Below are 18326 nucleotides of genomic sequence, written 5' to 3'. Positions count from 1 at the left end.
TTTCAATCTTTTTAAATTTGTTAAGACTTGCCTTGTGACCCAGCATATGGTCTATCTTTGAGAATGATCCATGAGCACTTGAGAAAAAGGTGTATCCTGCTGTTGTGGGATGTAATGTCCTATATATGTCTGTTAAGTCTAGCTCATTTATTGTAATATTCAAATTCTCTGTTTCTTTATTGATCCTCTGTCTAGATGTTCTGTCCATTGATGACAGTGGTGAATTGAAGTCTCCAACTGTTATGGTATATGTGTCTATTTCCCTTTTCAGTGTTTGCAGTGTATTCCTCACGTATTTTGGGGCATTCTGGTTTGTTGCATAAATATTTATGATTGTTATATCTTCTTGTTTAATTGTTCCTTTTATTAGTAGATAGTGTCCTTCTTTGTCTCTTTTAACTGCTTTACATTTGAAGTCTAATTTGTTGGATATTAGTGTAGCCACTCCTGCTCTTTTCTGGTTGTTATTTGCATGAAATATCTTTTCCCAGCCTTTCACTTTCAACCTATGTTTATCTTTGGGTCTAAGATGTGTTTCCTGTAGACAGCATATAGAAGGATCCTGTTTTTTAATCCATTCTGCCAGTCTATGTCTTTTGATTGGGGAATTCAGTCCATTAACATTTAGTGTTATTACTGTTTGGATAATATTTTCCTCTACCATTTTGCCTTTTGTATTATATATATCATATCTGATTTTCCTTCTTTCTACACTCTTCTCCATACCTCTCTCTTCTGTCTTTCGTATCTGACTCTAGTGTTCCCTTTAGTATTTCTTCCAGAGCTGATCTCTTGGTCACAAATTCTCTCAGTGACTTTTTGTCTGAAAATGTTTTAATTTCTCCCTCATTTTTGAAGGACAAGTTTGCTGGATATGGGAGTCTTGGTTGGCAGTTTTTCTCTTTTAGTAATTTAAATATATCATCCCACTGTCTTCTAGCTTCCATGGTTTCTGCTGAGAAATCTACACATAGTCTTATTGGGTTTCCCTTGTATATGATGGATTGCTTTTCTCTTGCTGCTTTCAGGATCCTCTCTTTCTCTTTGACCTCTGACATTCTAACTAGTAAGTGTCTTGGAGAATGCCTATTTGGGTCTAATCTCTTTGGGGTGCGCTGCACTTCTTGGATCTGTAATGTTAGGTCTTTCATAAGAGTTGGGAAATTTTCAGTGATAATTTCTTCCATTAGTTTTTCTCCTCCTTTTCCCTTCTCTTCTCCTTCTGGGACACCCACAACACGTATATTTGTGCGCTTCATATTGTCCTTGAGTTACCTGATCCCCTGCTCAAATTTTTCCATTCTTTTCCCTATAGTTTCTGTTTCTTTTTGGAATTCAGATGTTCCATCCTCCAGTTCACTAATTCTAGCTTCTGTCTCTTTAAATCTACCATTGTAGGTATCCATTGTTTTTTCCATCTTTTCTACTTTGTCCTTCACTCCCATAAGTTCTGTGATTTGTTTTTTCAGATTTTCTATTTCTTCTTTTTGTTCAGCCCATGTCTTCTTCATGTCCTCCCTCAATTTATTGATTTGGTTTTTGAAGAGGTTTTCCATTTCTGTTCATATATTCAGCATTAGTTGTCTCAGCTCCTGTATCTCATTTGAACTATTGGTTTGTTCCTTTGTCTGGGCCATATCTTCGATTTTCTGAGCGTGATCCGTTATTTTCTGCTGGCGTCTGGGCATTTAGCCAGATTTCCCTGGGTGTGGGACCCAGCAGGTTGAAAGATATTTCTGTGAAATCTCTGGGCTCTGTTTTTCTTATCCTGCCCAGTAGGTGGCACTCGTGGCGCTTGTCTGTCTGCGGGTACCACCAGTAAAAGATGCTGTGGCTCCTTGAACTTTGGAAAACTCTCGCTGTGGGGGAGGGTCGCCAGCCGAAGCGGCTTGGGGCAGTGCCGATCCGAATCTCCCAGCCGGCCCAGGAATCCGTGCATTGGGGGGGGGGGGCCACCGGCCGCCGCGGCTTGGGGAAGTGCCGATTCGAATCTCCCAGCCGGCCTGGGAATCCGCGTGTGGGGAGGGTCGCCGGCCTCCGCGGCTTGGGGGAGTGCCTATCCAACGTTCCCAGCCGGACCGGGAAGCCAGGTGTGTGGAAGGGACCCTGGTCACCGGTCTCAGCAGCTTGGGGGACCTCCGATTCAATTCTCCCAGCCGTTCCAGGGGCCCGTGTGTGGGGGGTGGGCGCCAGCCGCCGCAGCTTGAGGAGACTGCCTGTCCAATTCTCCCAGCCGGCCCGGGAAGGAGGGAGGGAGGGACTCTGGCCGCCAGCCGCCCCAGCCCAGGGAAGCGTGTGCCCCTTGGTGTTCTCACCGCAGAGGATTCTCCCTGCCGGTTCAGCAGTTCCAGAACGGGGTACGCTGTCTTTTTGGTCTCTGTCGTGGCTCCGGGAGCTGTTCTGTACCGTTTCTATTTCTTTAGTAGCTGTTCTGGAGGAGGAACTAAGACACGCGTGTCTTACTAAGCCGCCATCTTTTCCGGAAGCCAATAAATTTTAAAATATTGAATTCACACAACCTATCTTCTCTAACCACAATGGAATGAAGCTAGAAATCAACAATAGGAGAAGTGGAAAAATTTAAAATATATGGGAATTAAGCAGCATACTCTTAAACAATCAATGGGTAAAAGAGGAAATTAGGAAATCTCTTGAAGCAAATAAAAACACAACATATCAAAACCTATAGGATGCAGAAAAGGCAGCGCTGAGAGGAAAATTTAATCTAAATGCTCACATTAAAAAAGAAGAAAGCCTTTAAATCAGAGACCTAACCTCAAAACAGGAAGAACTAGAAAAGAATGGCAAACTACCCAAGCAAGTAGAAGGAAGGGAAAAAAAAAAGATTAAAGGAAAGATAAATGAAATAGAAAAAAAAAAACAGAAAGAACCAACAAAACCAAAATTTGGGTCTTTGAACAGATCAATAAAATTGACAAATCTTTAGTTAGGCTGACATGGAAAAAAAGAGAGGAGGATACAAATAGCGAAAATCAGAAATGATAAGAGGGTCATTACTGTCGACCCCACTGAAATATAAATGACTATAAAAGGTTTCTAAGAACAACAGTCACCAATAAATTAGATAACCTAGATGATTTGGACAAATTCTTAGAAACATACAAGTAGCTTCACTGACTCAAGAATAAATTAATTACTAATAAAAAGACTGAGTCAGTAACCAAAAATCTCCCAATACAGAAAAGCTCAGACCAGATAGCTTCATGGGGAAATTCTACCAAATATTCCAAGAAAACATACCTCCAATTCTGCTCAAATTCTTACAAAAAATTGAAGAGGAGGGAACATTACCCAATTCATTCTACAAGACCAATATCATGCTCATACCGAAGCCAGATAAAGACACCACAATAAAAGAAAAGTACAGACCAGTATCTCTAATGAATAGAGATACAAAAATCCTCAACAAAATACCAGTAAACTGATTCCAACAGCATATTAAAAGAATTTTACACCTTGACTGTCATGATCAGGTTCATGTGTCAACTTGGCCAGGTGATGGTGCCCAGTTGTCTGGTTGGGCAAGTGCTGGCCTGTCTGTTGCTATGAGGACATTTCATGGACTTAAATCATGGCCAGTTTGGCAGCATCCACAGCTGACTACATTTGCAATCAGCCAAGGGGAGTGTCTTTTGCAAGAGTGACAATCTAATCACTGGAAGGCTTTTAAGGAGGACTCAGAAGAGACAATCATGCTTCCTGCTTCAGCCAGCCAGCCTCTCCTGAGAGTTCACTGAGGACCTTCATCGGAGCTGCCAGCTTGTGGCCTGCCCTACAAACCTTGGACTCTACATCCCCATGATTACACATGAGACACTTTATAAATTTTATACTTACAGATATCTTCTACTGATTCTGTTTCTCCAGAGAACCCTAGCTAATACAATGACCAAGAACAATTTATCTTTGGTGTGCAATGTTCGTTCAATATAAGAAAATCAATGAATATAATACACCACAGTAACACAACGAAGGGAAAAAAAACACATGATCAACTCGATACAGAAAAGGTATTGACAAAATCCTGCAACCCTTCTTCTTCTTTTTTAATATTTACATTGACACATCTTTGCACACATACAAGTCCATATGTGGTGCACAATCAGTGGCTTACAACATCATCACATAGTTGTATATTCATCACCATGATCATTTTTTAGAACATTTGCATCACTCCAGAAAACGAAATAAAAAGAAAAAAGAAAAACCGCATACATACCTTACCCCTTACCCCTCCCTCTCATTGACCACTAGTATTTCCAACTACTTGATTTCTTTTACCCCTTATCCCTCCCCATTATTTATCTATTTATTTTTTTATCCATAGTTTTTTACTTATCTGTCCATACCCTGGATAAAAGGAGCATGAGATAGAAGTCACATTGGTTGCAAAAGTTGTACCTTTATAAAATTGTCTTCAAGAATCAAGACTAATGGAACACAGTTCAGCAGTTTCAGGTACTTCTCTCTAGCCACTCCAATACACCATAAACTAAAAAAGGGATATCTATATAATACTTAAGAATAACCTACAGGATAACCTCTTGACTATGTCTGAAATCTCTCAGCCACTGAAACTTTATTTCATCTCATTTCTCTTTTCCCCATTTTCATCAAGAAGTTTTACAATTCCATGCTAGGTCTCAGCTCATCCCGGGTGTTCTGTTCCACACTGCCAGGGAGATTTACACCCCTGGGAATCATGTCCCATGTAGAGGGGAGGGCAGTGAGTTCACTTGTTGAGTTGGCTTAGAGTGAGAGGCTACATCTGAGCAAAAAAAAAAAAAGGGGTTCTATCGGGTTGACTCTTAAGGCATCATTTTAAGTAGGCTTAGTCTATACTTTGCAGGAATAAGTTTCATAGGGGTGAACCCCAAGATCGAGGGCTCAGTACATTGATTTGGTTGTCCCCATTGCTTGCAAGAATATCAGGAAGTCTCCAAATGGGGAAGATGAATGTTTCTCCCTTTCTTGCCACTCCCCCAAGGGGAGTTTGCAAATACTTCTTTATTCACTGTCCAAATCACTCTGGGACTTATTGGGGCATCACACTAACCTGGACAAACCAGTAAAATCTCATGCCCTATTCAAGGTTCCATGTACTTAGGTCCATTGATTTTTGACCATGGTGCTATGACAATTCAACAGGGAAAGAATAGCCTTTTCAACAAATGGTGCTGGGGACAACTGGATATTCAGATGCAAAAGAATGAAGTCAGACTTCTACTACTTCATATTACATATAAAGATTAACTCAAAATAGATAAAGAATTAAATGTAAGTACTAAAACCATAAAAACCCTTAGAAGAAAACATAGGATGAATCTTTATGACCTTAGATTCGGCAATACTTACTTAGATATGACACCTGAACATAAGCAACAAAAGAAAAAAACAGACAAACTGTACATCATCAAAACTAAATTTGTGCTTCATAACACATGATGAATAAAGTGAAAAGACAACAGACAGAATGTAAGAATGTATTTGTAAATCATTTATCAGAAAGGGAATTGTACCAAGACTACACAAACAACACTAAGGACTCAATAATTAAAAAGACAATCCAATTTCAAAATGGGCAAGCAATTTCAATAAACATTTCCCCAAAGAAGATACACAATTGGCCAATAAGTACATAAAAAGATGTTCTACAACATTAGTCACAGAGAAATAGAAATAAAAACCACAATGAGATACCACTTCACACACACTAGATGGCTACCATCAAAAAAAAAAAAGAGAGAGAGAAACATAAAAGGCTTTAGCGAGGATGTGAAGAAACCGGAACCTTCATACACTGCTGGTGGGAATGCAAAATGGTAAAATGGTACAATGGCTTTGGAAAACGGTCTGGTGGTTTCTTAATAGGTTAAACATAAAGTCATCATATGACCCAATAATTTCACTCCTAGATATATATCTGAGAGAAACGAAAATATACATATACACAAAAATTTGTACAAAAATGTTAATAGTAGCATTTTCATAATAGCTTAAGTGGGAACAACCCAAATTCATCAATTTACGCATGAATAAACAAAATATGACATAACCATACAATGGACTATCATTCAGCAATAAAAAGGAATGAAATACAGAAAAATGTTACAACTCAGACAAACTTTGAAAATATAGTAAGTGAAAAAAGCCAGATATAAAAGAACACATATTATAGAAATTCATAAAAAGGGAAATGTACAGAGACAGGAAATAGAGTGGTTGCTTAGGGCTAAGGTGAGGGAATAGGAAGTGACCACTAACGAGTACTGGGGTTTCTTTTTGCGGTGGTTAAAAAATGTTTCAAAAGTAGATTGTGGGGCGGGCCGCGGTGGCTCAGCGGGCAAAGTGCTTGCCTGCTATGCCGGAGGACCTCGGTTCGATTCCCGGCCCCAGCCCATGTAACAAAAACAAAAAAAAAACAAAATACAATAAAACAAGAAAATGTTTAAAGATGTTTCCCTTTCTTCCTTCCTTCCTTCCTTCTATCCTTCCTTCCTTCTCTCTGTCTTTCCTTAAAAAAAAAAAAAAAAAAAAAAAAAAAAAAAAAAAAGTAGATTGTGGGATGTTTGTAGAGCTTTGTAAATATACTAAAAATCACCAGACTGTATGTATCAAATGGATGAATTATGTGATGGTTGGGTTCAGCATTGGCCTAACTGCAAAGATATTTCATGGATGGATGATAAATCAGAAGGTTGGTTTATTAAATCATCACGGAATTGACTGCACCTGTGACTGATTACATACATTATCTAAGGGTATCTTCCACAAACAAGAGAATCCAATCAGTTGGTTGTGATTCAATCAGCTGAATACTTTTAAGGGAGAAGAGAGGATTTTCACTGTTTTTCTTCAGCCAGCCAGCATCTCCTATGGAGTTCATCAAGAACTCCACTGGAGTGGAGTGCTGCCAGCCTCACGGCCTGCCCTAAGGATTTTAGATTCTTATGTCCCCACGGTTGCAAGAGACACTTTTATAAATCACATATTTATAGATATCTCCTGTTGGTTATCTTTCTCTAGAGAACCCTAACACAAATTATACCTCAATAAAGCTGCTGAGACAACAACAACAAAAACGTTCTAATACCAGGGCTGCATTTTATCTGTATGCCTCAGTTTCTCATCTTAAAAAGTAACATAAGTTTACCCAACAGTTTCACAGAGTGCTTGTGGAAATAAAGTACAAAAGAAGTTTGATACAAGTAATATTTAAAATAACTTATACTGACATCAGGTATTTTATCAAATGTATGTTTCTTCAATAAGACTATAGGAACCTTAAAATTAGGGATTGGGTTTCTAACCCATTTATAGCTTCCACTGACATGAGATATTTTAATTTATCAAAATCTGTGTTTCTTCAACAAGATTATAGGCATCTTAAGGATGGGTATCAGGCTTCTAACCCTTCTACAGCTTCCACTGCTTTAAAAGCACAACAACACTGGTACTCTTGATAAAAACTGTTGCTTGACTCAAGGTTGCCCCATCTCCTTTCCTGATCCATAACATCTCTTTCCTTTGATTCCTGGCCTGAAGAAGAAACACAATCTCAATCAAGGGGGTCCTAAAACAGAATCAAAGGCTTAGTCCCAGTACTCAGCTAGTATTGAGGACAAGTACTAGCAAATCTGAGCACATAAACACTCATTTTCCTCTCTACTATTGTTATAACTAGTAAGTTCTCTAAAGTGAAGTCTTAATCTCACACATTTTTTACATTGAAAAGCCTATTTTTGTAAAACAATAATATAGAAATAAAAGTACTTACTGCCAACAAAAGGATCAGATTGAAAGAAATCCAAGTTTGTATCTGTAACTGGATCTGTCAGTGAGCTTGATTCTATATTATAGTGATCTTCCTATAAAATAATTTTTAAAACAATTTTTTTAGGAACCAAAGAAGTTTTAAAAGGTTAAATAAAATGACAAATTTATATCATGTGCATGCTTTGAAAAATCAACTGGAGGTAATTTAACAAATATGTCCATGGTCAAAAAGTATACCTGACGCACTTTTCTCTTTCCTTAGCTTAAAAAACTAAGTAACTCATCTAGGAAACCAGTGATAAGAACATTTATAAAATTATTTTTTTACCTCTTTTGAAGGTTTGTCATTGCTGAATTCAGAACAAAGTTTTTCAGTATCAGCCACAGTCACCACTTCCTTTTTATCAGTCACACCAGAAGGTGGTATTTCAGGACTACTTCTTGCCTACAAAATATCAATGCTTCATGGACAAACAATATACATTCCTACTTGACAAAGGAAACTGACAAAGAAAACCAAAAAAATATTTTAAAAAGATGACGACGACAAGCAGAGCATGTTTAGTGAATGACTTCCATAAACTTTCTTAGGAAAATATTATCACTAACCATCAAAGTCACTCAAGTCAGAAACCTTCAGTTCATCCTTAATCACACCCCATTTGGTCATTCCCCAGATACTTTCCTTTTCTCAAATGCTTCCTCTCTACCCTCACTACCTATCATGCATTTACAAGATCATTATTTATGTAATAACTGTAAATAACCTTCAGATTACTGTAATAACCTTCCAACTGCCTTCTTACTGTCAATATGAGCCCTTCTAATATGTCTTCTTTCACCATTCAAAGTAATAGGTACAAAATGTGAATCTGATCATGACTTTTCTTTAAGTTCTTCAGTGGTTAACCATTGTTTTCTGGATTTAAATCAGTAGGAAGTAAGGCTAACGTAGAGACAGGGGCATCTCCATTTCACACCACCCTTACGTCTTTGAAGGACAGCCCAGTAATCAATCAGCCTTCTGTGCTTGAAAGAATATTGCATAATGTATCAAAGATTACACTGTCTAAATAAAATTATGTCTGTCAATTTTAAATACTTAATATCTCTCAAACTTGCATTCTTCTCATCATCACTCCCATTTCTGCTTAAATTCAGGCTTAAACAACTCTCATATAGACTATTTCAGCAGTCTTTTAGCATCTCTTTCTTGTCGCTGGTCCTGTTCTTCAATGCATTTACCACATTTTCTAAAAGGTAAATTTAAATCCTGCTATTACTTGCTTAAAATTCTTCAGTGATTACTTGTTGCTGTGAAATAAATTACCAATGCTTCCACATGAACTGAAATTTCTTATCTATTGTACCTTTTGTGATCTAAAAGTGGTCATTTTAAACATGTAACATGACAATCACCCCACAGAATTTTTTTATAATTCTTTTAATTTCTGTATTTCTGAGGGTTTGGTAGTAATACTCCCCCTGCCTTTCATTTCTGATTTTAGTTATTTAGTTCCCTCTCTTTTTTCCTTTGTCAGTCTAACTAAGGTTTGTCAAATTCGATTTTTGGTTTTGTTGATTCTCTCTAGTTTTTTATTCTCTACTTCATTTATCTCATTCTTAAGAGGTTAGGTCTCTGATCTGAGTGCTTCTCTATTCTTTTTAACTGAGGATTCATTAAGATATATTCACACACTATACAATCCATCAAAGTATACAATCAATGGCTCACAGTATCATCACATAGGTGTGCATTCATCACCATAATCAATTCTTCCTGCTTTTTTAGTGTAAGCATTTAGAGCTATACATTTCCCTGTCAGCACTGCCTTTGCTGAACCCCATTAAGTTTATTTTTTAATTCTTATTTTCATAGGCAAGCACCGGGAATTGAACCCGGGTCTCTAGCATAACAGGTGAGAACTCTGCCTGCTGAGCCACCATGGCCTGCCCCCCATTATGTTTTTGTATGTTGGGTTATTTTCATTTGGGTCAAGAAATTTCCTAATTTCCCTTGTGATTCCTTTTTGAACAACCACTGGTCATTTAAGAGTGTGTTGCTCATTGTGAACACAATTTTATATTACAAGGCTAAAAATTTTAAAAAGTGTATTGTTTAATTGCCACGTATTATGACTTTCCAGTTCTCCCTCTGTTATTGATTTCTAGTTTTATTTCATTTTGGTAAAAGAAGATACATTATATGAATTTACTATTTTTAAATTTACTGAGATTTGTTTTGTGACCTAACATGTGATCCATCTTGGAGAATGAGCCATGTGTACTAAAAAAGAATGTGCATTTTGCTGCTGTTGAGTGAAGTGTTCTGTATATATCTATTAGGTCCATCGATTTATAGTATCGTTCAAGTCTTCTATTTCCTTATTGATCCTTTGTCAAGAGTTCTACCCATTAAATTGGTGTACTGAAGTTTCCTATATTAATGAACCACCTATTTCTCCCTTCAAATCTGTCAATATCCACTTCATATATTTGGGGGTTCTGCTGTTAGGTGAATATATATTTATAATCACTATGTCTTCTTTTTTTTTTTTTTTTTTTTATTAATTAAAAAAAGAATTAACAAAACAATTAGAAATCATTCCAATCTACATGTACAATCAGTAATTCTTAATAACATCACATAGTTGCATATTCATCATTTCTTAGTACATTTGCATCGATTTAGAAAAAGAAATAAAAAGACAACAGAATAAGAATTAAAACAATAATAGAAAGAAAAAAAACAAAAAAAAACAAAAACAAAAAACCTATACCTCACATGCAGCTTCATTCAGTGTTTTAACATAATTGCATTACAATTGGGTAGTATTGTGCTGTCCATTTCTGAGTTTTTATATCCAGTCCCGTTGTACAGTCTGTATCCCTTCATCTCCAATTATCCCTTCTCTTTTTTTTTTAATTAACGGAAAAAAAGAAATTAACCCAACATTTAGAGATCATACCATTCTACACATGCAATCATTAATTCTTAACATCATCACATAGATGCATGATCATCATTTCTTAGTACATTTGCATTGGTTTAGAAGAACTAGCAACATAACCGAAAAAGATATAGAATGTTAATATAGAGAAAAAAATAAAAGTAATAATAGTAAAATCAAAACAAAACAACACACAACAAAACAAAAACCTATAGCTCAGATGCAGCTTCATTCAGTGTTTTAACATGATTACTTTACAGTTAGGTATTATTGTGCTGTCCATTTTTGAGTTTTTGTATCTAGTCCTGTTGCACAGTCTGTATCCCTTCAGCTTCAATTACCCATTGTCTTACCCTGTTTCTAACTCCTGCTGAACTCTGTTACCAATGACATATTTCAAGTTTATTCTCGAATGTCCGTTCACATCAGTGGGACCATACAGTATTTGTCCTTTAGTTTTTGGCTGGATTCACTCAGCATAATATTCTCTAGGTCCATCCATGTTATTACATGGTTCATAAGTTTATCTTGTCTTAAAGCTGCATAATATTCCATCGTATGTATATACCACAGTTTGTTTAGCCACTCTTCTGTTGATGGAGATTTTGGCTGTTTCCATCTCTTTGCAATTGTAAATAACGCTGCTATAAACATTGGTGTGCAAATGTCCGTTTGTGTCTTTGCCCTTAAGTCCTTTGAGTAGATACCTAGCAATGGTATTGCTGGGTCGTATGGCAGTTCTATATTCAGCTTTTTGAGGAACCGCCAAACTGCCTTCCACAGTGGTTGCACCCTTTGACATTCCCACCAACAGTGGATAAGTGTGCCTCTTTCTCCGCATCCTCTCCAGCACTTGTCATTTTCTGTTTTGTTGATAATGGCCATTCTGGTGGGTGTGAGATGATATCTCATTGTGGTTTTGATTTGCATTTCTCTAATGGCCAGGGACATTGAGCATCTCTTCATGTGCCTCTTGGCCATCCGTATTTCCTCTTCTGAGAGGTGTCTGTTCAAGTCTTTTTCCCATTTTGTAATTGGGTTGGCTGTCTTTTTGTTGTTGAGATGAACAATCTCTTTATAAATTCTGGATACTAGACCTTTATCTGATATATCATTTCCAAATATTGTCTCCCATTGTGAAGGGTGTCTTTCTACTTTCTTGATGAAGTTCTTTGATGCACAAAAGTGTTTAATTTTGAGGAGTTCCCATTTATTTATTTCCTTCTTCAGTGCTCTTGCTTTAGGTTTAAGGTCCATAAAACCGCCTCCAGTTGTAAGATCCATAAGATATCTCCCTACATTTTCCTCTAACTGTTTTATGGTCTTAGACCTAATGTTTAGATCTTTGATCCATTTTGAGTTAACTTTTGTATAGGGTGTGAGAGATGGGTCTTCTTTCATTCTTTTGCATATGGATATCCAGTTCTCTAGGCACCATTTATTGAAGAGACTGCTCTGTCCCAGGTGAGTTGGCTTGACTGCCTTATCAAAGATCAAATGTCCATAGATGAGAGGGTCTATATCTGAGCACTCTATTCGATTCCATTGGTCGATATATCTATCTTTATGCCAATACCATGCTGTTTTGACCACTGTGGCTTCATAATATGCCTTAAAGTCAGGCAGCACGAGACCTCCAGCTTCGTTTTTTTTCCTCAAGATGTTTTTAGCAATTCGGGGCACCCTGCCCTTCCAGATAAATTTGCTTATTGGTTTTTCTATTTCTGAAAAATAAGTTGTTGGGATTTTGATTGGTATTGCATTGAATCTGTAAATCAATTTAGGTAGGATTGACATCTTAACTATATTTAGTCTTCCAATCCATGAACACGGTATGCCCTTCCATCTATTTAGGTCTTCTGTGATTTCTTTTAGCAGTTTTTTGTAGTTTTCTTTATATAGGTTTTTTGTCTCTTTAGTTAAATTTATTCCTAGGTATTTTATTCTTTTAGTTGCAATTGTAAATGGGATTCGTTTCTTGATTTCCCCCTCAGCTTGTTCATTACTAGTGTATAGAAATGCTACAGATTTTTGAATGTTGATCTTGTAACCTGCTACTTTGCTGTACTCATTTATTAGCTCTAGTAGTTTTGTTGTGGATTTTTCCGGGTTTTCGACGTATAGTATCATATCGTCTGCAAACAGTGATAGTTTTACTTCTTCCTTTCCAATTTTGATGCCTTGTATTTCTTTTTCTTGTCTAATTGCTCTGGCTAGAACCTCCAACACAATGTTGAATAATAGTGGTGATAGTGGACATCCTTGTCTTGTTCCTGATCTTAGGGGGAAAGTTTTCAATTTTTCCCCATTGAGGATGATATTAGCTGTGGGTTTTTCATATATTCCCTCTATCATTTTAAGGAAGTTCCCTTGTATTCCTATCTTTTGAAGTGTTTTCAACAGGAAAGGATGTTGAATCTTGTCAAATGCCTTCTCTGCATCAATTGAGATGATCATGTGATTTTTCTGCTTTGATTTGTTGATATGGTGCATTACATTAATTGATTTTCTTATGTTGAACCATCCTTGCATACCTGGGATGAATCCTACTTGGTCATGATGTATAATTCTTTTAATGTGCTGTTGGATACGATTTGCTAGAATTTTATTGAGGATTTTTGCATCTGTATTCATTAGAGAGATTGGTCTGTAGTTTTCTTTTTTTGTAATATCTTTGCCTGGTTTTGGTATGAGGGTGATGTTGGCTTCATAGAATGAATTAGGTAGTTTTCCCTCCACTTCGATTTTTTTGAAGAGTTTGAAGAGAATTGGTACTAATTCTTTCTGGAACGTTTGGTAGAATTCACATGTGAAGCCATCTGGTCCTGGACTTTTCTTTTTAGGAAGCTTTTGAATGACTAATTCAATTTCTTTACTTGTGATTGGTTTGTTGAGGTCATCTATGTCTTCTTGAGTCAAAGTTGGTTGTTCATGTCTTTCCAGGAACCCGTCCATTTCCTCTAAATTGTTGTATTTATTAGTGTAAAGTTGTTCATAGTATCCTGTTATTACCTCCTTTATTTCTGTGAGGTCAGTAGTTATGTCTCCTCTTCCATTTCTGATCTTATTTATTTGCATCCTCTCTCTTCTTCTTTTTGTCAATCTTGCTAAGGGCCCATCAATCTTATTGATTTTCTCATAGAACCAACTTCTGGCCTTATTGATATTCTCTATTGTTTTCATGTTTTCAATTTCATTTATTTGTGCTCTAATCTTTGTTATTTCTTTCCTTTTGCTTGCTTTGGGGTTAGCTTGCTGTTCTTTCTCCAGTTCTTCCAAATGGATAGTTAATTCCTGAATTTTTGCCTTTTCTTCTTTTCTGATATAGGCATTTAGAGCAATAAATTTCCCTCTTAGCACTGCCTTTGCTGCGTCCCATAAGTTTTGATATGTTGTGTTTTCATTTTCATTCGCCTCGAGGTATTTGCTAATTTCCCTTGCAATTTCTTCTTTGACCCAGTCGTTGTTTAGGAGTGTGTTGTTGAGCCTCCACGTATTTGTGAATTTTCTGGCACTCTGCCTATTATTGATTTCCAACATCATTCCTTTATGGTCCGAGAAAGTGTTGTGTAAGATTTCAATCTTTTTAAATTTGTTAAGACTTGCTTTGTGACCCAGCATATGGTCTATCTTTGAGAATGATCCATGAGCACTTGAGAAAAAGGTGTATCCTGCTGTTGTGGGATGTAATGTCCTATAAATGTCTATTAAGTCTAGTTCATTTATAGTAATATTCAGATTCTCTATTTCTTTGTTGATCCTCTGTCTAGATGTTCTGTCCCTTGATGAGAGTGGTGAGTTGAAGTCTCCAACTATTATGGTATATGAGTCTATTTCCCTTTTCAATGTTTGCAGTATATTCCTCACGTATTTTGGGGCATTCTGATTCGGTGCGTAAATATTTATGATTGTTATGTCTTCTTGTTTAATTGTTCCTTTTATTAGTATATAGTGTCCTTCTTTGTCTCTTTTAACTGTTTTACATTTGAAGTCTAATTTGTTGGATATTAGTATAGCCACTCCTGCTCTTTTCTGGTTGTTATTTGCATGAAATATCTTTTCCCATCCTTTCACTTTCAACCTATGTTTATCTTTGGGTCTAAGATGTGTTTCCTGTAGACAGCATATAGAAGGATCCTGTTTTTTAATCCATTCTGCCAATCTATGTCTTTTGATTGGGGAATTCAGTCCATTGACATTTAGTGTTATTACTGTTTGGATAATATTTTCCTCTAACATTTTGCCTTTTGTATTATATATATCATATCTGATTTTCCTTCTTTCTACACTCTTTTCCATATCTCTCTCTTCTGTCTTTTTGTATCTGACTCTAGTGCTCCCTTTAGTATTTCTTGCAGAGCTGGTCTCTTGGTCACAAATTCTTTCAGTGACTTTTTGTCTGAGAATGTTTTAATTTCTCCCTCATTTTTGAAGGATAATTTTGCTGGATATAGGAGTCTTGGTTGGCAGTTTTTCTCTTTTAGTATTTTAAATATATCATCCCACTGTCTTCTAGCTTCCATGGTTTCTGCTGAGAAATCTACACAAAATCTTATTGGGTTTCCCTTGTATGTAATGGATTGTTTTTCTCTTGCTGCTTTCAAGATCTTCTCTTTCTCTTTGACCTCTGACATTCTAACTAGTAAGTGTCTTGGAGAACGCCTATTTGGGTCTAATCTCTTTGGGGTGCGCTGCACTTCTTGGATCTGTAATTTTAGGTCTTTCATAAGAGTTGGGAAATTTTCAGTGATAATTTCTTCCATTAGTTTTTCTCCTCCTTTTCCCTTCTCTTCTCCTTCTGGGACACCCACAACACGTATATTTGTGCGGTTCATATTGTCCTTGAGTTCCCTGATACCCTGTTCAAATTTTTCCATTCTTTTCCCTATAGTTTCTGTTTCTTTTTGGAATTCAGATGTTCCATCCTCCAAATCACTAATTCTATCTTCTGTCTCTTTAAATCTATCATTGTAGCTATCCATTATTTTTTCTATGTTTGCTACTTTATCCTTCACTTCCATAAGTTCTGCGATTTGTTTTTTCAGTTTTTCTATTTCTTCTTTATGTTCAGCCCATGTCCTCTTCATGTCCTCCCTCAATTTATCGATTTCATTTTTGAAGAGGTTTTCCATTTCTGTTCGTATATTCAGCATTAGTTGTCTCAGCTCTTGTGTCTCATTTGAGCTATTGGTTTGTTCCTTTGACTGAGCCATATTCTCAATCTTTTGAGCGTGGACAGTTATCTTCTGCTGCTGGCGTCTGGGCATTTATTCAGATTTCTCTTGGTGTTGGACCCAGCAAGGTTGTAATATTTTTCTGTGAAATCTCTGGGTTCTGTTTTTCTTATCCTGCCCAGTAGGTGGCGCTCGTGGCACACGTTTGTCTGCGGGTCCCACCAGTAGAAGGTGCTGTGGGACCTTAAACTTTGGAAAACTCTCGCCGTCCTGGGGGTTCGCTAGCCGAAGCGGCTTGAGCTGGCCCAGGGTCCGAACGCAGGGAGGGTTGCTGGTCGCCGCAGCCAGGGAAAGAGCCCGTCCGAATTTCCTAGTCGGCCCTGGGCAACAAGCGTAGCGGGAGGGCGCCAGCGGCAGCGGCCCGCCCGAGAGAGTGCACGTTCCCCGGGAGTCACGGGTTTGGAAGGGGCCTCCCCCACCCGTCACCGTTCTCCGTGGCCTGGGGGTTTCCGATCCAATTCTCTCAGTTGGTCCGGGGGCTGCGCGTGGTGTGGGCGCCAGCCGTCTTTGTTTCAGGGGACCGCCTCTCCAATTCTCCCAGCCGGCCCGGGAAGGGGGAAGGGAGTAACTCCGGCCGCTTGCCACCCCGCCCGGTAAGGCCCGCGCGCCTCGGCGATCTCACCCGAGCTGCTTCTCTCAGCCAGCCAGCCGTTCCAGGATGGGGTACGCTGTCTTTTTTATCTCTGTTGTGGCTTTGGGCGCTTTCTGTATCGTTTCTACTCCCCTAGTAGGTGTCCTGGAGAAGAAACTAAGATCCGCGCGTCTTACTAAGCCGCCATCTTCCAGGAAGTCTCACACTATGTCTTCTTGTTGAATTGACTCTGTCTTAAAAATACGTGTACCTGGCTCCATCCCAGAAACTCTAGTTCAGCAAGTTTGGGGAGACACACAGACATCAGTATTTTGATAAAATATCAGAGGTAATGCAGATACCCACTACAAAAAGAGCCTCATCTCTTACCAATATTCTCCCACCAACACAAGACAGACTTTGAAAATTTCTCATGACTTAGTGAATTTTTTCTCTCATCTTGTACCTATAATATAGTTTTTCCTCTGCCAGACTATACCACCTTCTTCTATTTAACTCCTCACTTGTCAAACCTTACTTGTAAAGCTCTCCCTACAAAATCTTCCCTGATATCACTCCCAGTTGTTCTACCTGATTATTCTGTGCTTTCTTTATCACAGCCCTTTAATACAATGTTATACTACTAGACTACTGGCTGCCTGAAGGCAGACTTAAAAGTCTATTGTCTCTGCAGCTCTTAGGCTTAATACAGAACTCCTACACAGTTGGTACTCTCTGAATAACTGCTAACTGAACCTCTTCAACATTATGCAATAAAAAATTACTTTCAGACTGAGATGGTGCAATCTAGGAATGCCTACAGTGCACAATGATAATGACTAAGTGTACAAATTAAAAAACGTTTTTACATGAGAAAGAACAAAGGAATGTCAATATTGCAGGGTGCTGAAAATAGATGGTCATTCATGTTTTAAAACTTCAACTTTTGTGTGAGACTAAAGCAAAAAATGCTTATTTGGAACAAAATTTAAATTTTGAATAGTGCATTACCTAATATAACTTATATAGAAGGTTGACTGAACACCATAAGTATATGGAACCTTGAATAGGGCATGAGATTTTGTAGGTTTGTCCAATATGTTGCTCCAATAAATTCCAGAGTGACTTGAACAGTGAATAAAGAAGTATTTGCAAAGTCCCTGGGGGAATGGCGAGAAAGGGGGAAAATTCAACTTTCCCATTTGGAGAATTCCTGATATTCTCACAAGCAGCAGGGACAACAAATCAATAGGCCGAACCCTCAATCTTGGCGTTGGTTCATATGAAATTTATCCCTGCAAAGCATAGGCTAAGCCTACTTAAAATTAGGCCTAAGAGTCACCCAGTGACCCTCTTTTGTTGCTCAGATGTGGACTATCTCTCTCTCTACCAACATGGCAATAAAATTCACTGCCCTTCCCTTCTCTGTGTGGGACATGACTCCCAGGAATGTAAACCTCCCTGGGAACATGGGAAAGAACTCAGAATGAGCCCCTGGGACTCGGCATCAAGGGACTGAGAAGACCTTCTCAACCAAAGCAGGGAAGAGAGAGGTGAGACAAGGTGGAGTGTCGGTGGCTGGGAGATTTTGGACAGGGTCGTGAGGCTGTCCTGGAGGTTATTCTTATGAATTGTATAGCTATCCCCTTTTTGGAGTGTGTTTGGAGGGGCTGGAGAGAGGTGCCTGAGGCTGTGGAGCTGTGTTCCAGAGTTATGTTTCTTGAAGATGAATGTATAGTGATATGGCTTTCGCAGTGTGACTATGATTATGAA

General features: G+C 38.0%; 1 protein-coding gene across 1 annotated transcript in view; it reads right to left on the bottom strand.

Annotated features, from left to right (window-relative positions):
• The window catches only part of EPS15 (epidermal growth factor receptor pathway substrate 15), a 217478-nt gene that overhangs the window by 47416 nt on the left and 151736 nt on the right, over positions 1–18326 (bottom strand). The window contains exons 17-18 of the mRNA XM_077149693.1: positions 8126–8242; positions 7799–7889 (exon numbers count right to left, since the gene is read on the bottom strand). Coding sequence (XP_077005808.1) covers positions 7799–7889; positions 8126–8242 — 208 coding nt within the window. The remainder of the gene's footprint in view (positions 1–7798; positions 7890–8125; positions 8243–18326) is intronic.

Source organism: Tamandua tetradactyla, chromosome 2 (assembly GCF_023851605.1).
Source record: "Tamandua tetradactyla isolate mTamTet1 chromosome 2, mTamTet1.pri, whole genome shotgun sequence".
In the NCBI taxonomy this organism is placed as follows: Eukaryota; Metazoa; Chordata; class Mammalia; order Pilosa; family Myrmecophagidae; genus Tamandua; species Tamandua tetradactyla.
Note: the sequence above shows the minus strand (reverse complement) of the source record. Positions and strands in the feature narration are given on the sequence as shown.